This window comes from Rattus norvegicus, chromosome 17, assembly GCF_036323735.1.
Source record: "Rattus norvegicus strain BN/NHsdMcwi chromosome 17, GRCr8, whole genome shotgun sequence".
Taxonomy (NCBI): Eukaryota; Metazoa; Chordata; class Mammalia; order Rodentia; family Muridae; genus Rattus; species Rattus norvegicus.
In genome coordinates, this window is record NC_086035.1 from 79,684,540 (window position 1) to 79,711,437 (window position 26,898).

Consider the following 26,898-nt stretch of genomic DNA (forward strand, 5'->3'; position numbering starts at 1 on the left):
ATCAGCTATATTGACCTAAATTCACTGTATTCGTAGGTCTTGACCTCGTTCTAGCCAGTGTTCATGCCAGACCTAAGACCTAAGGCATGAAAATGACAATTATAAAATGTTAGAAATGCATTCAGAACAATGTCTACAGGCAGGCTTTGAAGGCTTACCTTGGATCATAAAATATCCTATTAAACCAAGTCGGGCTGAGTGTGGCTGAGTTCAAAGTAAACAAAATTAAGTTTTGAGCACTAGTGAATATATACAGAGGCATATATGTACATATATTCTAAGTCCTGTCACCCAGTAAGTTGGGTCCGTAATTCCTGACATAATTGTTCTGTGGCAGTTATAATCTGTGACATTCAGCTTTAACTGTCAAGTTGGAAGACTTTTTAAACTTATGTGGCATGCCTACATCTTTTCCCTTGATTTATAAAATGTCATCATGCCAAAGTGCTTATGAAAATATTTATAAAGCTTTATTAACCCATATACATCAATACAAAAGCATTGTACTTTAAGGCAGTTTAACAATTCATAGAACATATATGTTAAACATTTAAGTATTTTTACGTTCTGATTGTTGTAGTTTCAGTGCTATCACTACATTGGTAAACAAACTCTTGCTACACTGCTCAGGCTTGACCTCCAACTCTCTCTCTGGTCTCAGCTTCTAGAACACAGCCTTGCCTGGCCTGCTGGTAGCTTTTAAGGTTTATTTTTGTTTTCTGTATGAGCCACCATGTGGATGTAGGGAACCAAAGCTGGGTCCTCCAACAAATCCGACAAGTGCTCGAAACTGCTAAGCCAGCTCTCCAGCCGTCATAAGGTCCTGGTTTCCCCTCCTGCTGTCAGTTTACTATAGTTCTTCTAGACTGTTGTAGTGACTCAAGACAGTGTACTTGGTGGAGGAATGGTTCTTGTATACTTGAAGAGATGTATTCTGCTGTGAAGTAAAATCCTCTTGTCTGTCAGATCCAATTGCTGGTGGTGGTGAGTTCTTGTCTTGCTGATTTCCTGTGTGTGCACTGGTTCTCTAGGAGAAGTGTGTTAAGTGTTTTGTGTCTGTATTGTTTGGTCTCTTGTGGAAGGAGTCCTGGGGACTGAACCAGAGCTTCCTCCATTCTAGGCAAGGACACTCACCATTACATCTCGGCGAGTCAGACGTTCTGTCGGGGACGGTGTCTGCTCTTATAGTATACACTGGCTTTCTTTAACTTCCTTCACATTCTCTCTCGCTTGAGTCGTCTATCAACAGCACATAGTTGGCCCATGTTTTTCGTGGACTCTTTATAAATCTTTTTACATCATTTGTATTTCATGTGATTATATGTTTAGACTTAATTCTACCATCTCACGCAGCACTGTTTTCAGCCTGTTTCTCTTTTAGGTGATTTGATCATCCTTCTAATATTTTGCTCTTTTATTACACAGATGCTTCACTTCACTTTTCAGGGGTTGGTCTGACAAGTGTGTTACCCACCAGGCCACACACCCACAGCTGTGCCTGCTGCCCAGCACATTTATGTGTGTCATTGTGTTGCAACAGCAAAAGACTGGATATCCTTGCTAGAATGAGTTTTATTTAAATATCTGGGAGTGAACATTTTCTTTTTTCAACACTATACTCTCACCTGTTGCCAGCTTTCCATATAAGAACTGTAAATGCTCTGGCTTGGGAAGCTCAGCTTCTGGAGTTGAGGGGATTTCAAAGTCAGAGGAGCTCTGTGAGTCTGCCTGTGTGCTGGTTAGCGATGTTTTCTCAGGTGAAGATTTCCTGCCACTCACAGTGTCTGGTTCTTCAATACAAGGGACTCCATTTACTTCAGCTCCGCTTTTCAAATCACAGTGAGTATCCTGTGGACAAAGTGCATTCTGTTCTATTTGGGAGGCAGAAATACTATCTTTGGGTTTTGGTTTGTAGGTATCCTTGTTCAAAGAGGTGCTATCCCCACCACTTTTCTCTTGGGAAGATAACAAAACGGTATCACACTGGCTGTCCCAGCCTTGGCTTCCTTGATCCGTTATGTGGGTTGACTGAGATGAATTCTGGGAAGAGATATGGGTGGATTCTCCATCAGAGTCACTGCCCAGCTTTGGTGAGTCACTGAAACGCTTTGGTGACTGCGATCCCCCTGTCTCTATGGAGGAAGGTAAGTTTTCCAAACATTCATCTGTGATTTCATCTTTTCTTTTGAAGAATACTTCCCACCGAGGTACATCCACATCCGGATCAGCGTTTTGCTGTGGGAGTGTTGTGGGGCCGAGACCTCCCTGCAGAGAAGGCGGGGTCTCTAACTCTCCTTCACTGTCACTGTTGGACTCGTCACAGTCCACAAAGTTGGCCAAAGAAGGACTCGGCATACTCTCTGCTTTACAGCATCCGGGGCTTTGTCCCAGTTCAGGCTGATCTAGCGGTAGTGCCTTCATTGAAAATACCTCAGGGTGAAGAGTTACTTGGTACGGAACTTTGCGCCTTGAATGTGTTAGTAGAGGGTCATCAAAGAGATCATCATCTTCCTCTGAAACAAAACAGGCATGTCCAGAACAAGGACAGGGATCTGCACTTAATTAAAGTCAAAGTAGCATTTACCTATGATTTTACTCTTGGGATTGTATAAAACACAGGTGCCAGGATTCAAAGAGGCTGCTCTCTGTTGAGAATATAGCCAGAACTTTTAAAACTTGAGTGATCACTAGATTTCACAGGATGACATACTTTTTAAGGCTTTGGTTTTTAATTACGTGTATGTGCATGTCTGTGTATGATATGTTCCCATGAATAAAGGGCCTAAGAAGGCTCCATCTCTGCAGCCGGGTTAGAGGCAGTTGTGCGGATGCCGACTTCCTGTGTGAGGACGATCCACAGAACATTTTATGAACTAAAGGATATGAAGGCCTGGTTAACAAACTTGTAGAGAATGAGCTGTAAATCCACAAGTCTAGTTTCAGACCCTCCGCTCTCGGGCTCTTTTTATGAATGAGCCACCTTTCCTGGATAAGTGTAGCCACTGTCCCCCATCAAAAAATCCTCTCTACAGCAAATGGGGACATCACGGAGAACCACAACTGATCATGGAGAGCACAGCCCCACCCAGCAGATACAGGTACATTCACAGCCACATCACGGATAGATGCATCACAGCTATGTCGGTGGAAGAGGTGCAGAAAGACTAAATGAGCCAAAATACCTAAAAGTCTGCCGTGAAATAGTCTATCCTAGAGACGGCTGTGTGAGCAAGATGGGGTGGCAATATCAGCTGTGATGTTAATGTGCAAGGGGGAGATTCTGCAGTGTCCTACGCCTAGACAAAGAGCTACAGACAACTAATGACTACAGAGAAGGATAATTAGCCTCTCCAGAGATGAGCCAGCCCTCGTATTATCCAGTGCAAAGTTGTCAGCCCTGAAACCGTACGTACAAACAACCCAAGCTTTATTTCTATATGTTTGTGCATAGTTGTGTATGTGTAATAATTAGAGGCTATCAACGTGAGGGGAGATGGGAAGGACTGGAGAAAGGAGAGGGAGAGGGATGCAATTTAAAACCCACTCAAAATCAATGACATACATGGGCTAAAACACACGATAGCTTCTACTATGTATTATAAAGTGTCTGGTAGAGATTTCCACTAGGTCGTTAAAATAGCTGTAAAAACGAGAAGTGATGTGGATTATTACTACATTACACATTAGTAAGGAATGATAAGCAAAGGTTCTAGAAAGGGCAGAACCAAAGATAATAAATATGGAAAAGGAAAATCACAAATAGAAATGAGCACTAATCAAATATTTAAACCAGTATTTCAATCCAAACAAAAATTTTAAAAAAGAGATTTGATAGGTGCCTAAAAGGAATAGATTTCCTTTTCCTGCTGAGTCTAGCACGCCCCTGAGGAAGTTCATGGAGTCGTCGGGTGGGACCTGATGACACCTCTTCAGTGCCCTCTCCACTGTTCACACATAGTGGGAAGGATGGCCAAGTAAGCACAGGATGGTGGCCAACTCCAAACCACAAAACCACCTCCCTGAGACCTACATTACCAGTCTTGTTCTATTTTTCATAGTTCTTCCAGCCTCCAGAACCATAAGAAATAAATCCATTAGACTGGAGAGATGGCTCAGCGGTTAAGAGCACTGACTGCTCTTGCAGAGGTCCTGAGTTCAAATCCCAGCAGCCACATGGTAGCTCACAGTCATCTGTAGCTCTAGTTCCAAAGCCAGATGCTTTCTGATCTTTGCGGGCCCCAGGCACGCATGTACAGACACACGGGAGCAAAAGAATATAAAGTAAAATAAGATATCCAATGTAGTTTTAAGTCAGATTCTAAATAGTACAAATACAAAAGCAAAAATGGAAGACAGGATAGGTTCAAAGCCCAGCCCTTTTACTTCCTGACAGATTTGGGGTGGGGGTGGGTTAAAATCTAGTGTTCTCTTTAGCAAAGCCAGACTGGTGTCACTTGGAGGTTTGTTTACAGGTTAAGCTGTAAATATGTGTAGAAGATGGAGCTTTTATATGCGTCCTCCAATGAGGACTCACTTATGGCGTTCCACCAAAAGATGAAAATCTAAAGTTGTAGTCACCAAGTGTGGCTGCTATAAGCCAACAGGAATCTGAGGTTCTCATTTCTAGTCAGAGTTCATCTGTGTTCTTAACTACAAGTAAAGGAGCATTGTAGGAAAGTAGGAATGGACAGAGAAGAGCTGCTTGTATATCCTCACTGCTCCCGCAGATCAGCATCTGCTAATGTAGCAAAGTGCCCCAGAGTGAGAACACAGCCTGCCTCACAGCCCACACCAGCCACAGGGCGTATCTCAGAACCATCCTTACCTGAGTCAAGGTGAACTGTTCTAGCTCTCTTCAGTTTCCCGAGGGGCTTGTACTTTGGTTCAGCACATTGGGAAGAGCGGCACAGAGGCTTTAAACTGACAAAACATTTGAAAAATCTTACTTTGACTTTGGGGGAAGCTGACAGACATTATATTACGTATAGAGATTACAGCGAAGCCTTAGGGAGATCACGTGTGCATTTGTGGGAGACGGAGGCAATGCTTAATAAAGATCCTGCAAAATAGCCAAGTGGGCCACGGAAGTGCTTAAAGCCAGCACAGTTGATACCGATCTCTACAGAGGGAACTGCCTTAGCAGATTAAAGCCAAACTTGATTGCTCCTACAATTCAGGAAAGAACTTTATCCCAAGACAGGGTTAAGTAACCAGTGACACCTTCTAGCATCCAGAGAATAGAGGCAGGCACTCCTTGATGGCTCTTTTTTCCCTCTTGCAGGAATCCCCAACTTTATCTCCTAATTGTAGAGCCACAGGCTGAAGGCCTGAAGGATCTCCTCACTAAGGGCTACATTACCTACTTTTCCTTCTGCCAGGTTGCCAGAAGCCTTGAGGATCATAGCCAACACAGCCAACGATGAGAACCATGAGGCTCCCATCCCGACCTCTAACTCACCCAGACTTCTTTCCCTTTGTCTCCCATGTCTGATCTGTCCCATCGCACACCTCCAGAATCAGCGGTTACCGCTTCTCTGGAGCCATCTCACGCATTCTCTCTGGGTAACTCTTGCAAAGTGAGGATCACTCTCCACTCCCACTCCCTCCCCCAACACCTTCCTATAACAGATTTCCCGATAGAATGCAAGATAGGAGAATATACATTTTAACAAGGACTCCAGCTGATTCTAAGTATATTCCTACTTAAATCTACAAGACAATCTTGAATCTCAGCTTGCAGGATCAGGTTCTTAACCCTTGCCGTGCTAGCCAGCATGATGCTTTCTTTAGACTACCATGCTTTTTTGGACTCTTAACTCACAAGTCTAAGACTGCTGTGGGCATTCACGGGTACCTCGTCACCAAGGTAACCAGGGACATCACAGTCCCTGTGCTAGGTCATTTTAAAAAAAGGTTTTTTCTTTCTGTATTGATTCATGTGTCTATCACATGTTTGAGGGTGGGCAGTTCTGTGGAGGACAGACAGGGCACTGGGTCCCCTGGGGCTGGAGTTACAGCTAGTTGTCTACCTTTGGGTGTGGGTGCTGAGGCCTCAGGAAGCGCCTTTAACCTCTGAACCATCTCTTTAGTTCACCAGAACTGGCCACTAATACCTCCTTACTTCCCCTCCCCCTCTCCCTCCCCCCACTGCAGGAACCTGCCTCCCTCCCTCCCTCCCTCCCTCCCTCTCTCTCTCCCTCTCCTCTCCCCTCCCCTCTCCCTCTCCTCTCCTCTCCTCTCCTCTCCTCTCCTCTCCTCTCTCCTTAGTCTCCTACTGGAGTTCTGGTCTCAGCCTGGCTATCATTCTTCATGCTTTCCTGGTGGTTTTGTCCTTCATTTCAGTTACTGCCCTCAAAGTCTGGCATTTAGACAAAGGCATCCCCTCAGGGACTTGAGAAAATAGAAGAGGAAAAGGAACCTTTCTCCTGACCTCTGACACTTCCGGCTCTCCCATGGACACACCTGGGTGCCTGTTAGCACATCAGGGGCTGTGCTGGCTTCAGTCTCCAGTCAACAAGTCACAGGTTTCCTTCCTCCCAAGTACCTGGTTCCTTTTAAAACCCTGGAAATCTCCTCACCTCTCCCCACCCCTCCCCCTTCTCACTGCTTTCCTCAGAGACAGGCCGTCCTGCCTGTTCTGAATAAACTTTTCCTTTTTACTTACAGAGTAGCATTTTGGTTTCTCCACTGCACCTATTTCATTTGAAAGGACAACATAAACCCCATTTGTCTCCATTTAAGGACCAGGCCTGATTTCAGAAAGTAGGCCATGAGACATCAGCTCCAGATAGACCATCAAATCCAAAACAAGACCATAAAAACCCCGCCCAAAGAACAGCCTGGGGATAACCACAAGAATGGGGAACTAGCTTATCTCAGGATGGGCCATCTGTGCTGGGCAGACTTATTTCACCATATAGTTAAATGCTCATGACATTGGAATGCAGACCACTGACCACCTGTGCACACAACACGCACACACACACCACCACCACCACTCACCAATGAAATTTTAAATTAACTAATCCTAGGGAGTTCCCCGGTTCCCTGTACGAAGGCCTGTATGGAGTCATCATTTTAGAGAATGGTTGACCCCCACATGCTGGATGTTTGTGCATACTAGAGTCTGGGCTCTTCCTTCAGTGATTTTCAGACCCTTACACACTCACCACCTAGACCTCTCCAGAGACTGAGTCCGTTTCCCATCTGTCCGTCTAAGCACAGTAATACAGTTTTCATCAGTCTCGGGAGATTTCCCAAACACCAGGATGATTTCCTTCATGGCCCTGGCACACAGGTGCGTGTAAGTGTGCAAACACACACAACTAAATCAATGTGACATAAAATATGAGTCACATAAAGTGGGGACAGAAAGACAACTATCACACTGCTTCCTCTCCCATTCCACAGATACACTGACTGAGACCCTATTGGCTCTCTGCCAGGTGCTTTTCAGTAGTTATCTATAGATCCCTGAGAACTCCAACCAAGTAGGCATATATGAATACTCCTATTCACTGATTTTTTTTTTTTTGATTCATTGATTTGCTTGTTAGATCTGACTGGTTCTGATGTGATGTGGCAAATTCACATTGCAAGTAATTGGTGGACAGGGTTCCACCTAGGACAAACTGACATTAATTACCCATACATTCTCCCCACTAAAAATGATAGGAAGACCTGGAAATAAAGGGAAACTCAAATGTTACCATCAGAGGGATGGGTTCCCGGGTCACAACTTTTCAGACAGACAGAACACTTCCGTGCCTCCCAGCCAACACCACCACCAGCAACACAAGCCCCCAGTCCAGAAACTACTCACAAGTCCATGACCTTATCCACAGTGAGGCCGATCGGAATGACATTTGGATACGCATTCACTGGGCAGATGTAGCTCAAAAAATCTTTAATCTAGAAGGAATATAGAACGCACCAGTTAAGTGTGTGACGGGAAATGGGGCGTTGGTCTACCCACAGATCCCACATACAGAAGCAGTCTAGACACCTATCTCCGGGTGAATGAATGGAGGGTGCACCATGCAGAAACAATGGAATTTTCTCCAGCTATAAGGAATAAATATGTCGTTTGCAGGAAAATCGATAAAACTAGAGATCACTGTGCTAGGCAAAATAAGCCAAACTCAGGCAAAAAGCATGTGGATCCTATATAGATACACACATGTACAGGTATGTGGCAGGAAAACAGATGAGGAACTACATGGGGGAAGGGAAGGAGGAACAAGAGGATCAGACAGGAAATCAGATGACCGTCTAGTCTGTTTTCTGTGGGAATTAGATTTAACAATATATAACGAGAACCGATCGGAACTGTTTGGGGAGAGCCAGGGACCAGTGAGCAGAGAGGAGGGGTCAGGAGAGGGTAATGGCGGGCATATGTGAACAAGTAGGAAGATCTAATGTATGAACACATCTATGACATGTGACCAGCCAGGGACACGTGCAATGCCTAGGCCTCCTTCCCCAGACCCCAGTACTGGGCTATGAGGACTTCCACATCTGAACTCTGTGCCAGGTTCCAGCTCCACAGAAAGACGCTGAGTTGGAGATAAATGATATCTAAAGATGTTGTCTTTTTACAATATGACATCCATCCTCTGTCCAAGGCCAGCTGCTTACATTTGGGAACCTTCTTCCATGAGAGTTAGAACACAGATGACTAGTTATGGGGCGGTGGACTGTGTTCCAGGACAGGAACCTTGTCGGGAGTAGATTTAAACACCTACCATTCTCATTTATGAGAATTGCTGGGGTTCCTGAATCTGCTTGACCTTACCAGTTTCCTGTCCGGTGGCATGGTCCACTTGCTCCACAACTCTACCATTTTGTGACCATAACACACACAAGAAGACTGCCGGGAGCCAAGCACACTAAGTCTCAGGAATTCTCAGGAATGCTCTGCTCATTGTATGGCCGCTATCTCCAGGAAAATTAAGCCGGTTACAGCCTCCAGCCTTGGGACACCTAGCCAGCGGTCTGTTCTTATCAGTGAATACCTGCAATTTATGGTTTAGGGCTATAGGAAGGGTGGTGGCAGTGATGGATTGTCCTGGGTAACCTTCCGGCCTGCTGGTCTTTATAAGCCGCTGGTTTTTGAAATAAACTTTGAGAGCTTGATCAGAACACAGACTTGCTCTCCTTATTTGTGCCTCCTGTCCCCAGTTCTTTCGCCCCCGGAGGGCCACTCTGAACCCCCACTGGCCGAGGCAGAAGACAACCTCTTTCCGTGTACCAGTAATGATTACCAAGGTAACTGTATCTTGGAGATTACTTGATTTTTTTTCTAATGCCTATTCTTGTGGAGTCAAATAGCACACAGTGGTCACCCCCTGGGGAAGACACTAAAGTCTTCCACCCCTTTCGCCTTAGATTGCAGTTGATACCAGAGCACTTCACATCTGGAGCCAGAGAGTAAGGGTGGTTCTTACAAAGATGTAACCCAAGGCCTGCACGCCTCTCCTGGCGAGCAACAGAGAACAACCTGCCTGTCCCCGGACCTGCCTGTGCACATGTCTCTAGGGCCAGAGGAAGGGCCCCTTAGCATAGTCTGAAACACTGGATGCTAAGGTGAAAGCTGTTCTCACATGGGTGGACACAGAATAAGGGGCACACACAAGACTGCAACAGGAAAAGCCCAAGCAGAGATGGCCTTCCTGAGGATGACACCCTAGGCAGTCCTCTGGCCTCCACTCACCTGCGCATACACTCACTCCACATACATGCGCTTACATGTAGCCTCCCCTGAGTTAGGCGCTGACGGGGACTCTTACCTCACTGTAGGAGGAGTGGAAAGAGAAGCAAGCTCTGTATGAGCTCTCTCCGGTTCTGAGGGGAAGCACAACACAAAAGGACACTGAGAAAGCTAAACGGAGTCACAGGCTGCAACTTCGAATGTGCAAACCGGCTATGGTCATTCTAAAGAGCCCAAGTCGAGGAGGCCTTGCTAAGGTCTGAGGGCCACTGTGGGTGCCTCTGCTGCACCAGGTGCCTCATTCTCTCCAATACCAGTCTGTGCTACAGAGCAAAGCCCTCCGATGCCCTCATAGCCCAGCCGTCTTGTCTCACAGTGAAAGCCCCCGGCTATACCAGCTATTGTAGTGCCACAGATTGGGAAGAAACAGCCCTCCATCTTAAATCGTGTTTAAGTGAAAAGGGTGTTTCCTGTAGTTAAGCATGTCCTCTCCTTGGGCTTATGCTGATCTGAGTGCAAACCACACTGGATTCAACACTTCACTTCTCGCTCAGAAGACCACGGTTCCACACTTACCTCACAATCACGTTTGTTTTTCTGGTCCTCTCTCCAAACCACATGGTAGATGGCTTGATGCTGATTGTGTGGAGTACAGTTTTAGTTTTGGAAGCCATGCCACAGGGTAACTTATTCCACTGAAAATACTCTTCTGCCTGAAAGCAAAACAAACAGACCCCAAGCACATTTGTTTTAAATTGCAGTTATGTATCTTCAACACGGCTGCTTGTAGACTGAATCTCAAAAGCAATTGCAGATGAGGTTTTGGACATGAAAAAAACAGGTCATTCCAAACTGAGAGCTCGCCTACAGAACGCTGGGTGTGGACGCCTTACCACCCTACATGTGGAGAATAGGTGTGTAGCAAGAGAATCCTCAGGCTCCTCAGGCGCACGACTGGAAGGTCGTGAGTTTGAGCCCAGCCTAGACTACAGCAACCTGACTCTGTCTAGAGTGAAGACTCAAAAGAGAAAATCAAGATCAAGCTACTCTTTGGGCTGGGTATGGTGGCACATGACTGGATGAAAAAAAGAAATAAATAAAAAGGAAAGCCAACAAGACTGGTCCCACGTATGCTGGAGAAGGCTTACTGTAGATATGTGGGAGAGCAGAGCCAGAGGCAGGGGCATCCTGGAAAGCTAAGACATGATCAGACTAAGGCTGGGCCATGAGGGGGTGGGAGTGTCAGGGTGGGGGATTGAAAGGGAAGAGAGCAGAAGAACCAAATGCAGCAACGAGGAGGCCCAAAGGTACAAGAAGAGCAGGTAGCCAAAATGGATTATATAGGGAAGAGCAGCCCACCCTCTGGGCTGGAGAGAGCAGGGTAGAGGGTAGGGGGTGCCAGCCAGGAGGACCCTGTAACAGGTCGTGGCTGAGGGATGCAGCAAGAAGCTGGCAGCCAGGTCCCATCGACGATGTTCAATAGGATCTCAGCAGGTGTCCGGGCTTCAAACCCAACCATGACTTGAGAAACAAAGGCAGGAGGGTTAAAAGTCTGAGCCTGGATCCCGACTTCAGCAGCCTGACTGCCTTCTTGTCGCTTACACCGTTGCTCCAGATTCACCAGATCTCGGAATGGACCCCAACTGCTCCTGCTCCACCGGCGGCTCCTGCACCTGCTCCAGCTCCTGCGGCTGCAAGAACTGCAAATGCACCTCCTGCAAGAAGAGCTGCTGCTCCTGCTGCCCCGTGGGCTGCTCCAAATGTGCCCAGGGCTGTGTCTGCAAAGGTGCCTCGGACAAGTGCACGTGCTGTGCCTGAAGTGACGAACAGTGCTGCTGCCCTCAGGTGTAAATAATTTCCGGACCAACTCAGAGTCTTGCCGTACACCTCCACCCAGTTTACTAAACCCTGTTTTCTACCGAGCATGTGAATAATAAAAGCCTGTTTATTCTAACAAAAAAAAAAAAAAAAAAAAAGTCTGAGCCTGGCCAATGCTCCAATAGCCTGAATAGGCCCAGACCTCTCCGTTTATGTTACCCACATTCTGTTAGCCATCCAAGAGCCTACTGCATGTGCAGCTACATACAGTTAAATACACGCATGCGAGTTAGAATATGTAGCTTGCCTATTGCCGAGAGTAGTTTCTAATGTGCAGCTGTATTAATGGGGGAAATAAAATTTCTTTTTATTTATAGTTATGTATGTGTGCCTACGTAAACATCTATGTGTGTGGGTGCCCAAGGAAGCCAGAAGAGGGCACGGGACCCCTGGGGTTGGATTTATAGGAGTTGTGAGCTGGGAAGCAAACCCAGGTCCTCAAAGAACAGGAGCTCTTAACCACTGAGCCATCTCTCCAGCCCCTTTGAGGTGCAGCCCTCTTACAAAGGCTTCTATCAGGACATTCCCTGCTGCTGATGTCCTGTCCTTAAGGGTTGGAGGGGATGAAGTGATGCTGCCATCGCAAGAGAGTGCTACGTACGTACGCTCGTGTTGCTGAGGGGACTATGCTGAGGCAGTTTACGTTTTAGGGGAAAATTGGGACCAGGCTCGTAACTGTACTAGAAGGTGACTAAGCTAACTGTCTTAATTAAATATCAAAGAGACTAGTTGGGAAGAGGCTACAAATCAAAGGGAGTAAGAGAGGGTCAGAAGACATTGGGAGTAAATATGATTAAAAATACATTGTATACATACATGAAAATGTAGGGGAAAAAGACATTATCAAAAGGGGGGAAATGTCAAAGGCAAATTTAAAATAGCAGTCTGGCATTCAGTAACTTGAGAGGCTATGGGAGAATTACAGAGACGTTACTAGTGAGCAGCCGAGAGATTGGAGGTGCTTGGGAATTGCACCAATAAGGTAACTCCTTTGAAGTTGGAAGGAGGCTAGAGGTCTAGACATTTATTTTAAGTGAGAAGGAGAAAACTATAGTTTATAAGCATGTACGTTGTCTGAGGGTCTCAGGGACAAATAGAAACCCCCTCTGAGTATATTTGCTTACACAATAAACTGGACACGGTACTGGACTGGCCTCTACACTAGGACTCCCCTGTCCATAGAGCAGCGCAGCCCTCAGACCTCATCAGAGAAGTTTCTCTGTGCAGCAGACAATGGTTAACAGAGAAACAACTGACCAGAGTGTGGAGATGTGGAGTAGTGCACGTGGTCAGAGTGTGGAGATGTGGAGTAGTGCACGTGGTCAGAGTGTGGAGATGTGGAGTAGTGCGCGTGGTCAGTGTGGAGATGTGGAGTAGTGCACGGCCAGAGTGTGGAGATGTGGAGTAGTGCACGTGGTCAGAGTGTGGAGATGTGGAGTAGTGCGCACGGTCAGAGTGTGGAGATGTGGAGTAGTGCACAGCTAGAGTGTGGAGATGTGGAGTAGTGCACGTGGCCAGAGTGTGGAGATGTGGAGTAGTGCACGTGGTCAGAGTGTGGAGATGTGGAGTAGTGCACGTGGTCAGAGTGTGGAGATGTGGAGTAGTGCGCACGGTCAGAGTGTGGAGATGTGGAGTAGTGCGCGTGGTCAGTGTGGAGATGTGGAGTAGTGCACGGCCAGAGTGTGGAGATGTGGAGTAGTGCACGTGGTCAGAGTGTGGAGATGTGGAGTAGTGCGCACGGTCAGAGTGTGGAGATGTGGAGTAGTGCACAGCTAGAGTGTGGAGATGTGGAGTAGTGCACGTGGCCAGAGTGTGGAGATGTGGAGTAGTGCACGTGGTCAGAGTGTGGAGATGTGGAGTAGTGCACGTGGTCAGAGTGTGGAGATGTGGAGTAGTACACGTGGCCAGAGTGTGGAGATGTGGAGTAGTGCACGTGGTCAGAGTGTGGAGATGTGGAGTAGTGCACGTGGTCAGAGTGTGGAGATGTGGAGTAGTACACGTGGCCAGAGTGTGGAGATGTGGAGTAGTGCACGTGGTCAGAGTGTGGAGATGTGGAGTAGTGCACGTGGTCAGAGTGTGGAGATGTGGAGTAGTGCACGTGGTCAGAGTGTGGAGATGTGGAGTAGTGCACGTGGCCAGAGTGTGGAGATGTGGAGTAGTGCACGTGGCCAGAGTGTGGAGATGTGGAGTAGTGCACAGCTAGAGTGTGGAGATGTGGAGTAGTGCACGGCCAGAGTGTGGAGATGTGGAGTAGTGCACGTGGTCAGAGTGTGGAGATGTGGAGTAGTGCACGTGGCCAGAGTGTGGAGATATGGAGTAGTGCACGTGGTCAGAGTGTGGAGATGTGGAGTAGTGCACAGCTAGAGTGTGGAGATGTGGAGTAGTGCACGTGGTCAGAGTGTGGAGATGTGGAGTAGTGCACGTGGTCAGAGTGTGGAGATGTGGAGTAGTGCACGTGGTCAGAGTGTGGAGATGTGGAGTAGTGCACGTGGTCAGAGTGTGGAGATGTGGAGTAGTGCACGTGGCCAGAGTGTGGAGATGTGGAGTAGTGCACGTGGTCAGAGTGTGGAGATGTGGAGTAGTGCACGTGGCCAGAGTGTGGAGATGTGGAGTAGTGCACGTGGCCAGAGTGTGGAGATGTGGAGTAGTGCACAGCTAGAGTGTGGAGATGTGGAGTAGTGCACGGCCAGAGTGTGGAGATGTGGAGTAGTGCACGTGGTCAGAGTGTGGAGATGTGGAGTAGTGCACGTGGCCAGAGTGTGGAGATATGGAGTAGTGCACGTGGTCAGAGTGTGGAGATGTGGAGTAGTGCACAGCTAGAGTGTGGAGATGTGGAGTAGTGCACGTGGTCAGAGTGTGGAGATGTGGAGTAGTGCACGTGGTCAGAGTGTGGAGATGTGGAGTAGTGCACGTGGTCAGAGTGTGGAGATGTGGAGTAGTGCACGTGGTCAGAGTGTGGAGATGTGGAGTAGTGCACGTGGCCAGAGTGTGGAGATGTGGAGTAGTGCACGTGGCCAGAGTGTGGAGATGTGGAGTAGTGCACGGCCAGTGTGTGGAGATGTGGAGTAGTGCACGTGGCCAGAGTGTGGAGATGTGGAGTAGTGCACGTGGCCAGAGTGTGGAGATGTGGAGTAGTGCACGGCCAGAGTGTGGAGATGTGGAGTAGTGCACAGCTAGAGTGTGGAGATGTGGAGTAGTGCACGTGGTCAGAGTGTGGAGATGTGGAGTAGTGCACGTGGTCAGAGTGTGGAGATGGGGAGTAGTGCACGTGGTCAGAGTGTGGAGATGTGGAGTAGTGCACGTGGTCAGAGTGTGGAGATGTGGAGTAGTGCACGTGGCCAGAGTGTGGAGATGTGGAGTAGTGCACGTGGCCAGAGTGTGGAGATGTGGAGTAGTGCACGGCCAGTGTGTGGAGATGTGGAGTAGTGCACGTGGCCAGAGTGTGGAGATGTGGAGTAGTGCACAGCTAGAGTGTGGAGATGTGGAGTAGTGCACGTGGCCAGAGTGTGGAGATGTGGAGTAGTGCACGTGGTCAGAGTGTGGAGATGTGGAGTAGTGCACGTGGTCAGAGTGTGGAGATGTGGAGTAGTGCACGTGGCCAGAGTGTGGAGATGTGGAGTAGTGCACGTGGTCAGAGTGTGGAGATGTGGAGTAGTGCACGTGGTCAGAGTGTGGAGATGTGGAGTAGTGCACGTGGTCAGAGTGTGGAGATGTGGAGTAGTGCACGTGGCCAGAGTGTGGAGATGTGGAGTAGTGCACGTGGTCAGAGTGTGGAGATGTGGAGTAGTGCATGTGGTCAGAGTGTGGAGATGTGGAGTAGTGCACGTGGCCAGAGTGTGGAGATGTGGAGTAGTGCACGTGGTCAGAGTGTGGAGATGTGGAGTAGTGCACGTGGTCAGAGTGTGGAGATGTGGAGTAGTGCACGTGGTCAGAGTGTGGAGATGTGGAGTAGTGCACGTGGCCAGAGTGTGGAGATGTGGAGTAGTGCACGTGGTCAGAGTGTGGAGATGTGGAGTAGTGCACGTGGTCAGAGTGTGGAGATGTGGAGTAGTGCACGTGGTCAGAGTGTGGAGATGTGGAGTAGTGCACGTGGCCAGAGTGTGGAGATGTGGAGTAGTGCACGTGGCCAGAGTGTGGAGATGTGGAGTAGTGCACAGCTAGAGTGTGGAGATGTGGAGTAGTGCACGGCCAGAGTGTGGAGATGTGGAGTAGTGCACGTGGTCAGAGTGTGGAGATGTGGAGTAGTGCACGTGGCCAGAGTGTGGAGATATGGAGTAGTGCACGTGGTCAGAGTGTGGAGATGTGGAGTAGTGCACAGCTAGAGTGTGGAGATGTGGAGTAGTGCACAGCCAGAGTGTGGAGATGTGGAGTAGTGCACGTGGTCAGAGTGTGGAGATGTGGAGTAGTGCACGTGGTCAGAGTGTGGAGATGTGGAGTAGTGCACGTGGTCAGAGTGTGGAGATGTGGAGTAGTGCACGTGGCCAGAGTGTGGAGATGTGGAGTAGTGCACGTGGTCAGAGTGTGGAGATGTGGAGTAGTGCACGTGGCCAGAGTGTGGAGATGTGGAGTAGTGCACGTGGCCAGAGTGTGGAGATGTGGAGTAGTGCACAGCTAGAGTGTGGAGATGTGGAGTAGTGCACGGCCAGAGTGTGGAGATGTGGAGTAGTGCACGTGGTCAGAGTGTGGAGATGTGGAGTAGTGCACGTGGCCAGAGTGTGGAGATATGGAGTAGTGCACGTGGTCAGAGTGTGGAGATGTGGAGTAGTGCACAGCTAGAGTGTGGAGATGTGGAGTAGTGCACGTGGTCAGAGTGTGGAGATGTGGAGTAGTGCACGTGGTCAGAGTGTGGAGATGTGGAGTAGTGCACGTGGTCAGAGTGTGGAGATGTGGAGTAGTGCACGTGGTCAGAGTGTGGAGATGTGGAGTAGTGCACGTGGCCAGAGTGTGGAGATGTGGAGTAGTGCACGTGGCCAGAGTGTGGAGATGTGGAGTAGTGCACGGCCAGTGTGTGGAGATGTGGAGTAGTGCACGTGGCCAGAGTGTGGAGATGTGGAGTAGTGCACGTGGCCAGAGTGTGGAGATGTGGAGTAGTGCACGGCCAGAGTGTGGAGATGTGGAGTAGTGCACAGCTAGAGTGTGGAGATGTGGAGTAGTGCACGTGGTCAGAGTGTGGAGATGTGGAGTAGTGCACGTGGTCAGAGTGTGGAGATGGGGAGTAGTGCACGTGGTCAGAGTGTGGAGATGTGGAGTAGTGCACGTGGTCAGAGTGTGGAGATGTGGAGTAGTGCACGTGGCCAGAGTGTGGAGATGTGGAGTAGTGCACGTGGCCAGAGTGTGGAGATGTGGAGTAGTGCACGGCCAGTGTGTGGAGATGTGGAGTAGTGCACGTGGCCAGTGTGTGGAGATGTGGAGTAGTGCACGTGGCCAGAGTGTGGAGATGTGGAGTAGTGCACAGCTAGAGTGTGGAGATGTGGAGTAGTGCACGTGGCCAGAGTGTGGAGATGTGGAGTAGTGCACGTGGTCAGAGTGTGGAGATGTGGAGTAGTGCACGTGGCCAGAGTGTGGAGATGTGGAGTAGTGCACGTGGTCAGAGTGTGGAGATGTGGAGTAGTGCACGTGGTCAGAGTGTGGAGATGTGGAGTAGTGCACGTGGTCAGAGTGTGGAGATGTGGAGTAGTGCACGTGGCCAGAGTGTGGAGATGTGGAGTAGTGCACGTGGCCAGAGTGTGGAGATGTGGAGTAGTGCACGGCCAGTGTGTGGAGATGTGGAGTAGTGCACGGCCAGTGTGTGGAGATGTGGAGTAGTGCACGGCCCACAGGAGACGTCTATGTCCACCCCTGAAGCTCTGGATTATCACGGAAGTGGCAGTGAGACTGCGAGAGCCAGAGGCTGTTGGGGACAGGGACCAGTGTCGTGTAGACGTGACCCAAGTGCTGCACACGTGAACTCACTGCCACTGTGATTCTCTGCACAAGGTCAAGCCAGTCGACATTTTAACAGAGGGAGAAGTGTTCATGAGCCTGCGCTCCTGAGATGCTATGAACAGTCAATGACTTCTGGAAGAGAGGAAGTCAGCTTTCTTTAAGGGTGAGACTCCTGGCAGGTCAACTGTGCTCCGGTGGAAGGCCCCACACCCAGGAATATATGGGGAGCACAGACGGAACTCTGTGGGTTATTAAAACCAACAAGAATGAGGCCACATGCAGGTGGGTCAGTAGGGAGAGGGGTGGGTCTGAGAGGAGTTAGAGGAAGAGTAGAGGGTAACTATGACCAAAACATTGTGTGAAATTCTCAACGAACTAATAATCTGCTTAAATTATAAGCTAGCAAGATTACTAATTTCATCAAAGTAAATTTTCACTCTCATGCAGAAGAATCACTTTTATGTAAAAGTGTGGACCCTGTGCCTGTCACTCATTCTGAAGGACGTGATCAGGGGTACAGGTGTGTAAAGCTGTAAATATTTCAACTAACAGTCTAAGATCACACAGAGGCTCAAGGTCCACAAGTGATAGGACAAGTGATACTACCTTCGGGTGGCGGCAGGCGTGGATCTGGGTGTTTCGATCCGTTGTGAGATGGTGCAGGATATCAGGCATGTTTTTAAACATGTCCAGCTTGTCCACATGAACCTGTGCATGACAGCAGAAGAAAGCACATTGTTTGAAATGCATTCCTCAGGGGTTGGGGATTTAGCTCAGTGGTAGAGCGCTTGCCTAGGAAGCACAAGGCCCTGGGTTCGGTCCCCAGCTCCGGAAAAAAAAAGAACCAAAAAAAAAAAAAAAAAAAAAGAAATGCATTCCTAAGAATGAATAGTTCTGGGGTCATTAGTCAGGGGGACTGTCCAGAGTGGATAGACCTTCAATTTTCTCTTGCAGTCTAGTCCTGGACTATTTCTGTGTGGTAATACCCTGCCAGGAGGTCACTAGAAAAGGGAGGGGAGAGGGAGGGGGAGCAGCCAGAAAAGTCTGCCTTGTGAGCATAAGGGATTGTTTGTTCCCCATCTGGTTGTGTTAATACTGTCCCTGAAGAATCACTTGGTTCACACTGATTATGCATCTACTGGATGTCAGACTCAGTTATAGCAAAGACCAAGGAGGACAGAAGCAATCAAGAATCACCTACTGGGCTAGGGAGACAGCTTAGTGGGTGAAGAAGGGTGTGGTAAGCCTGGTGATGGGAAATCCATTGCCCAGAATTCACAGAAAAGAGGAAGGAAGGAGACAACTAACTTTTTTTTTTTTTTTTGGTTCTTTTTTTCGGAGCTGGGGACCGAACCCAGGGCCTTGCGCTTCCTAGGTAAGCGCTCTACCACTGAGCTAAATCCCCAGCCCCGACAACTAACTCTTATTACCAAGTTGTCCTCTGACCTCTACAAGCACTCTGGTATGCATGTTCCCCCCAACAAAGCACGGCCCACTGTATTGGGAAGCCACATGCCACACAGAACAGCTGGTGCAGTAAGACAGTGGGGCCTGGCTTGTGCTGTCTTATAAAACTTCACTAGGCAGAGAAGAGAAAGATGCAGAGAACAAACAAACGGAAACCCTCAAACCTGGCTGCCCTTGAGAAGTTTACCGCTAATAACAATTTAAAGGATTAAAACCAATCCTGTCGGCTTTACTAAAAGCTTGTCTTCTGGATCTTTCAAAGTAGATGATATTAGTTTAAACTGATACCACAATCATGATACAAAATTAAAATAGTAGGATTCTATGCTAGTGTGAGACCAACAAACACCCCCGAAATCCTGTCCAGTCGCTCGCTGTGCTGGCTGATACCGAGGCAGGGTGCAGAAGGAACTCAGCACAACCACTCATTTACTGCATGGCCACTCAGCTCACAACTAACTTACTCATGACCAATAAGAAAGGGGGGAGGGGGAGACAGAGCAGCCAGTAAAGCCCGCCTTGCAAGTGTAAGGAATTAAGTTGGATCTCCAGAACCCATGCCAAAAAAAAAAAAAAAAAAATGGCTGTGGTGGCCTGAGCTTGTGATCCCGAGGTGGGAGGGAGGTGGGAGGTGGGAGAGAGGTGGGAGGTGGGAGGTGGGAGGTGGGAGAGAGGTGGGAGGTGGGAGGTGGGAGGTGGGAGAGAGGTGGGAGGTGGGAGGTGGGAGGTGGGAGAGAGGTGGGAGGTGGGAGGCAGGAGGTGGGTCCCCGGGCCTCACCTGCCAGCCAGGATACCTGCCGAATTCCAGGTCAGTGAGAAACTCTTGTCTTAAAAAAAAATTAACTTTTGGCCTCTAACACAGGCAGTCACATGCACAGTATGTATATATATATACATATATATATATACACACACATGTATGTATATGTATATATGTGTGTATATATATACATACATACATATATATTTAGTTATATATGCATGCATGCATAGGCACAAACATACAGAGAAAATTTAAGCCAGGTATAGTGACAGGACCATAACCCCAGCACTTGGAGGGCTGAGGCAGGAGGATCATGGGTTTGTGGTCAGTCTGGCTATAGAGCGAGTTTCCAGACCTGCTCCCCTCAGAAAAAGATGAAATGAAGTAATGGTGACTGGGGCTTCCCACATTCTCTAAGGAGACGGAGTGAACGGCACATGAGAATCGTCATGGAAACGTCTGGAAAGGCAGCTGAAGGTTATCTCTGAACTACAGTACTAGTGACCATCACTGGTTTCTCTTTGGGAAGGCCTGATCTACAACTGTCCCCATCTCTGCAGAGGGACTTAAGGAAACGCTGGGACCAACATCAATCGCCTCTCCCTGAAGCGCTCCCCGGTCCCGGCTTCCTTCCCCGGGGGCTCAGAGAGGTCGCTTCCACTCTTTAGACACCCCTGAAATTACTCCACAAGTTTAGGGGAGGCAAACTGTTGCCACCTTTATAGAGTACAGAGACAAGGTGAGAGAAAAGAATCTAAAAGACAGGTGATTCAGATAAGTGTGTTTGTCTATGCGTGTGTGTGATGTGTGAATATTATCACTACTGTGATTTTAACTTTAAAGGACAATACACTGCCAGTCCCTTAACTGCATGCAATACACCCAGACATTACTTGGTTCAAGTTTACTTTTGATAATGGTCACAACCATATGCATTTCATAACCCACACTTTGGAAAAAGAATACTTCGCCTCTGGGGCACTGACAACTCCTCTGCCCTTTGTGGGCTGTGACGTCCTTTCGTGTGGAGAGTTCCGAGGGGCCAGCCTCCGAGGCAGCTGTGGGGAGGGAGAGCAAGGACTGGGACGAGCCTGGAGGGACTGACTGGTACCTGGACTCCCAGCTCCTCACTCAGGTTGGTGAATAAGTACTCATAGCCGTAGGCGGCCTTGCAGTTCAGCCACACGACGTGCTTCGGACTCCTCGTGATCCAGCTCCGAACCAGCTCCAGAACGCCCCTCAAGCACTCCTCCTGCGCACCAGCAATGCCGTACTGTGAGAAGCGCACATAACCTGGTCTCCCGAGACATTCAGAAGTAATGACGTGCAAGGGGACAGGCGGTCACACCCCAGCTCACCACCCCAGGCAGACCGGTCACCCAGGCAGGCATCACCCAGGCAGGCCCATCACCCAGGCAGGCCCATCACCCAGGCAGGCCCATCACCCAGGCAGGCCCATCACCCAGGCAGGCATCACCCAGGCAGGCCCATCACCCAGGCAGGCCCATCACCCAGGCAGGCCCATCACCCAGGCAGGCATCACCCAGGCAGGCATCACCCAGGCAGGCATCACCCAGGCAGGCCCATCACCCAGGCAGGCCCATCACCCAGGCAGGCCCATCACCCAGGCAGGCCCATCACCCAGGCAGGCATCACCCAGGCAGGCCCATCACTCAGGCAGGCATCACCCAGGCAGGCCCATCACCCAGGCAGGCCCATCACCCAGGCAGGCCCATCACCCAGGCAGGCATCACCCAGGCAGGCATCACCCAGGCAGGCATCACCCCAGGCAGGCCCATCACCCAGGCAGGCCCATCACCCAGGCAGGCCCATCACCCAGGCAGGCCCATCACCCAGGCAGGCCCATCACCCAGGCAGGCCCATCACCCAGGCAGGCATCACCCAGGCAGGCCCATCACCCAGGCAGGCCCATCACCCAGGCAGGCATCACCCAGGCAGGCCCATCACTCAGGCAGGCATCACCCAGGCAGGCCCATCACCCAGGCAGGCCCATCACCCAGGCAGGCCCATCACCCAGGCAGGCATCACCCAGGCAGGCATCACCCAGGCAGGCATCACCCCAGGCAGGCCCATCACCCAGGCAGGCCCATCACCCAGGCAGGCCCATCACCCAGGCAGGCCCATCACCCAGGCAGGCCCATCACCCAGGCAGGCCCATCACCCAGGCAGGCATCACCCAGGCAGGCCCATCACCCAGGCAGGCCCATCACCCAGGCAGGCATCACCCAGGCAGGCCCATCACCCAGGCAGGCCCATCACCCAGGCAGGCATCACCCCAGGCAGGCATCACCCAGGCAGGCCCATCACCCAGGCAGGCCCATCACCCCAGGCAGGCATCACCCCAGGCAGGCATCACCCAGGCAGGCCCATCACCCAGGCAGGCCCATCACCCCAGGGAAACATACACGACTTGGAATTTGATAAAACCTTGGGTCACAGAAAGTGGTGTCTAAATATACACTTTGGATGTCTTTTACTCTGAAAAAAAAAAGAAAATAGTGTTAGCCATTTCATGGGACATCATTGTGTACAAGATGGTATAGACCCTCAGTTATTTTTGAGGGTGTTCCATTCCACTTACAAAGGTTTTGTTCATAACTTTACTGAAAAATAAATTCCATACAATAAAATACAATAAAAAGATCTTTGGACCAGAGAAATGACTTGGTGGGTAAAGGCAACCTTTCACCTTTCACCTTTTACCTGACAGCCTGAGTTAGGTCCCCAGGATCCATCTGGTGAAAGAACTGACTCCCACAATTATCCTCACCTACACACACACACGCGCACACACACACACACACACACACACACACACACACACACACACACACACCACGCATGCACAAATAAATAGTATTTAAAAATATTGAATTTGCATGCTTGGTCCAGTGACATATTGATTTATGTTGCCATCATCCCATTATAATCAATGTACAGAACACTGAATGACCTCATTTTAAAGGGAGGAATTTGTGCTACTATTACAACATTTTTTTTTTAAAAGACTAGGTCTCACTGTATAGCCTTGGCTGTCCTGGAACTCAGGCTTGAACTCACCACCCTCGAACTCAGAGATCCGTCTGCCCGCCTCTGCCTCTCAAGTGCTGGGATTAAAGTTTGCACTACCCCCGCCAGCTTTATTACAACTCCTACGATCGAGTCGATTTCTAATCCGACAGAAGCTTGGAATGAACGATGGGGACAGTGCGCGCAAGCACACAAGCATGCATACCCACCCACACACATTTATTCAACTCAAGGTGCACAGCCAAGAGCTCCAGAAGGTCCTGTACCTGCCCCCAGAGTGCAGAAGCTCCATTCTGGAAACTTCTCCTTTCGCCAGTCTGAAGTCTCCTGTGTATAAGACAGTTCCATTACTGCCCTGAAATAGAAACCTGAAAAACAAGTGCGTCTCAATGACCTCCAAATTACCAGGTCCTAAGAAAGCAAGCCTCAAACCCCACGAAGGCCTCCTGCACAACACGTCCCTCACAGTGTGCTGTAGCAGAGCTCAGCAACACTCAATCCCAGGAACTGCCAACTTCCCCATGAGTAGCAAAGAATAAATGCAACCAAGTAAGATAAAATAGCAGGATGGGCGAGCACTGGGTGTGGCCTGTAATGCCTAGCACTTCACATATACACTCAGATCAGTCCACCCCGGGAGAGAAATGCCCATGATAAGATGGCCAGTCACGGGAGAAACACCAATTAAAGGCAGCCACACTCCATATGGTCTCCATCTCCCAAGCTCAATTTCTAAATCAAGATTATCAACATGGCCAGAAAAAGAGTATCCATTTCTGTACACATACTACCTTCAAACCCTAAAAAGTTATTTCTACAAATATGATATATATACATATATATAATACATATATATATATATATATATGTATACACACACACACAGAGAGAGAAATGGAAACAGATGCGCCCCTTACATAACTGAACCTGGGCAGTGACCAGCTGGTAAGAGAGTCACAACAACTTCTTCCTTCTAAAAAGAAAAGGAAAAAAAAAAAAAAAAAGGAACGGAAGTTATCATTAGGAGCTGGCTAAGTTCACAATGTATCACAAGAATATACCTCATTCTCATTCCCTCATGGTCCAAACCCCAGAGTAAGGGGACCCTCGTCTACTCCCCTAAACAGAACTACGACAGGGTCACTTCCATTTCTAGGTTCACACTCAAGAATGACCACAGACATTAGTTTGCGGATGTCCACTGCACGATCACTCACACCAGCCCCAAAGGGGAAAGACTTCCCTGGCAGCCAATAAACAGATAAACAACGTGTGCTTTGTCCACGCCGTGCAATGCCATCTGCCATAAGGATAAATCCACCCAGATGCCACCCAGATACATGGATGCCGCTTGAAAAACACTCAGAGGAAGAAGTCACATGGTACAGCATAATTCCACAGATGGGCACGTCCAAAAGGACAGAAAGGAAATGGTCGTTACCGGGAGCTGGGACAGGAGGGGTGGGAGAGCCCATCCTAGGCCCAGGGTTTCCAAGTGAGGAAACTACTCTAAAGTTGACTGTGGTGCTGTGAAGATAGCCCTGAGGATGTGCTGAAGCCACCAGGCCTTCAAATGGGTGAACTGGATGACGATGAATACTGCAATGGCACCATTATTGACTAGGGGAGCAGACGCAGCCTAGTCTCGGTCACCACATTCTCCAAGGCACTGCCCCTTTAGGACAGAACCTGTTGGGCACCTCTGGCTCTCCAGCCATCCAAGAAGGGGGCAGAGCTCTGTCCGCAATGGTTCACTGCCCAGTAATAACTCCCCAACCTCTCCTCCCACTACTCATCCTGCAGGCCCTTTCCACAGGGGTCTCCCAGCTGGGGCCGGACACGCAATGAACGAAAGCCAGGTCACAGGACAAGGCACGTGACCAGTGGCATAGCAAGACCGCTCCCAAGGGCTTGCCTTACCAAGCTGGGGTTGGAGGGGGCATCTGTAGGTGACAAGACCAATAAAAACATCCTTCCCAGTCACACTTACAAAGGCTCAGGCCTGTTCCCCTGCTCACCTGCCTGCTCCCCTGCTTGTCTGTCCTCCCTCCCTCCCTCCCTCCCTCCCTTCCTCCCTCCCCCCCCCCCCCCCCCGCCTCCTTGTTCTGCTTTTCATCCCCACCAATTAAACCTGGCTCTACCAGAATGAAATGCTGAAGAACACTTGTGACCTTCTCCTAAGGAGAAAGAGCTAAAAGGCCACCTCTCCTCTGATCAGTCACATACACAGGTCGCCCTCAGAGGTCCACACAGTGAAGCCATAGATGGTGCTTTATCAGACTACAGAGCAAATGCTAAGTCAGCTGCCAGAAACCAGAAAGACCCCTCTTAGCCTCGGCTGCCATTTTGATGGGGTTTTGCCTTGTTTTGTTTACGGTAGGTCTACAGTCTTTATTATTAGCAATACATTCAAAAATTACTAGTACTAAATTTACAGTTAAATTTTATTGACTTGGACAGAGACTTTATTTATTAAAGATTTATTTATTTAATGTCTGAGTATCTGCATGTACACCTGTGTGCCAGAAGAGGGCCCCAGATGTCATAATAGATGGTTGTGAGCCACCATGTGGTTGCTGGGAATTGAACTCAGGACCTCTGGAAGAGCAGTCAGTGCTCTTAACCACTGAGCCATGTCACCAGCCAAAGACTTTATTTTAAAATAAGGAGATTATTTAAGAAGAAGATAACCATTACACTTGAATTTGCTTCAAGTTGAATAACTAACCACTCACTATTTTGTATCTCAGATATAAGAAACTTAATAAATGTGACAATGGCTTTGTGTAATTAACAAATAACATCCTCATGTAAAACTAAAAAATGGAAAAAATTAAAAAATAAATATGCCATGTTTAATCCTTCTGATGTTAGAAATAATCACGGCACTCAATGACTGAATGTCTCTATCCCCCGAAGCCTGGGGGATGAAACAGTAACCCCTGGGAGTTTAATTAAGACGCTTTTGACTGGTGATTCCTTCTTGAAGTTAACTCCCCAGTAAACAGATTAGTGCTCTCCACTGTTTAGTTCTCCTTAACTGTTTCACTTCTCCCACTGTGTGAAGACACCAGGAAACGGAAGCTAAGAACTCACAGTGAGAGACAAAGAGAATGCCAGGCCACTGCCGGAGAACCCGGGCCCCAGTGAGAACACAGGAGATGGGGATCAAAACACTCGCAAACACTGTAGTTATTTTTCTAAAATGAACTTCACTCATAAGGCATTGCTTATAAGTAAACAAGAATTCTAAATTAAAGAGAAAGTTAAATAATAATTTTAGCACTGAGAAGAAAATATAAAATATTTGTTATATAGTTACCTCACCCGATGCCTCATCAACTAAAGATACCTGGGTAGGAGTTTCAATTTCAATTGCTATCTGAAAAGAGAGTAAGTAGAGAAGCACTTCTGATTTCATGTATACAATCTGACTTCATGCATACATTCTGATTTCATGTATCTATCCTGATTTCACATATCTATTCTGATTTCATATATCTATTCTGGTTTCACATATCTATTCTGATTTCATGTATCTATTTCTGATCTCAGTATAATTAAAGTTTAAAAAAATGCCATAACAAGCCAAAAAGCCTTTTATTGCAATGGGGTTGCAGCTCAGTGTTGGCACTTAGTATGCACAAGGCTTTAGGTTCCAGGCCGAGCACACACACAGGGAGCACACATAGACATACTGAGTACTCATACACACACTTAGCACACACACACACACACACACACACAGTATACACACGTACACACTCACTAATAATGAATCACATTTACGGAAGAAAGTCTTGCTCATGATGCACCATAAAACCACCCGGGCTTGAGAGTATTTTTGAAGAGATTTTTGATAGCTTTAATTCTCCCTCCTTTTTCCATTTGCATGTATATGTGTGTGGTGACACGCATGGGGCCTGTTACGGCTGAGCTAAGGCACTGGCACTAGCTAGAACTCCTGAGTGTGTGCATGTTCCTGTGTGTGCGCCTGTGCATAGGGAAGCCAGAGGTTGATGTCAGGTGTCTTCTCTGAGAAAGGCTGTCTCACTGAACCTGGAGCTGACCAGTGAGCACCAGGAATCCTCCTATCTCCAGTTCC

The 26,898-nt window shown here is 48.5% G+C and overlaps 1 protein-coding gene and 1 pseudogene across 4 annotated transcripts in view; one reads left to right on the forward strand and one right to left on the reverse strand.

Annotated features, from left to right (window-relative positions):
- Positions 1-448: 448 nt before the first annotated feature.
- Dclre1c (DNA cross-link repair 1C) overlaps positions 449-26,898 on the reverse strand; it is a 33,412-nt gene continuing 6,962 nt past the window's right edge. Inside the window, exons 1-11 of one of the 4 annotated variants that reach the window (XM_063276115.1) lie at positions 26,116-26,175; positions 23,711-23,766; positions 23,060-23,120; positions 22,169-22,241; positions 20,854-20,994; positions 18,119-18,220; positions 10,286-10,422; positions 9,789-9,843; positions 7,823-7,911; positions 4,826-4,920; positions 449-2,513 (exon numbers count right to left, since the gene is read on the reverse strand). In XM_063276115.1, the coding sequence (XP_063132185.1) occupies positions 1,573-2,513; positions 4,826-4,920; positions 7,823-7,911; positions 9,789-9,843; positions 10,286-10,422; positions 18,119-18,220; positions 20,854-20,994; positions 22,169-22,241; positions 23,060-23,085 (1,659 nt within the window). In that variant the 5' untranslated portion in view covers positions 23,086-23,120; positions 23,711-23,766; positions 26,116-26,175 and the 3' untranslated portion in view covers positions 449-1,572. Of the gene's footprint in view, positions 2,514-4,825; positions 4,921-7,822; positions 7,912-9,788; positions 9,844-10,285; positions 10,423-18,118; positions 18,221-20,853; positions 20,995-22,168; positions 22,242-23,059; positions 23,162-23,710; positions 24,848-26,115; positions 26,176-26,898 lie in introns of those variants that run through there. The other 3 variants (NM_147145.2, XM_039095415.2, XR_010058810.1) reach the window with 3 other exon arrangements.
- On the forward strand, positions 11,273-11,661 carry Mt1-ps3 (metallothionein 1, pseudogene 3; annotated as a pseudogene).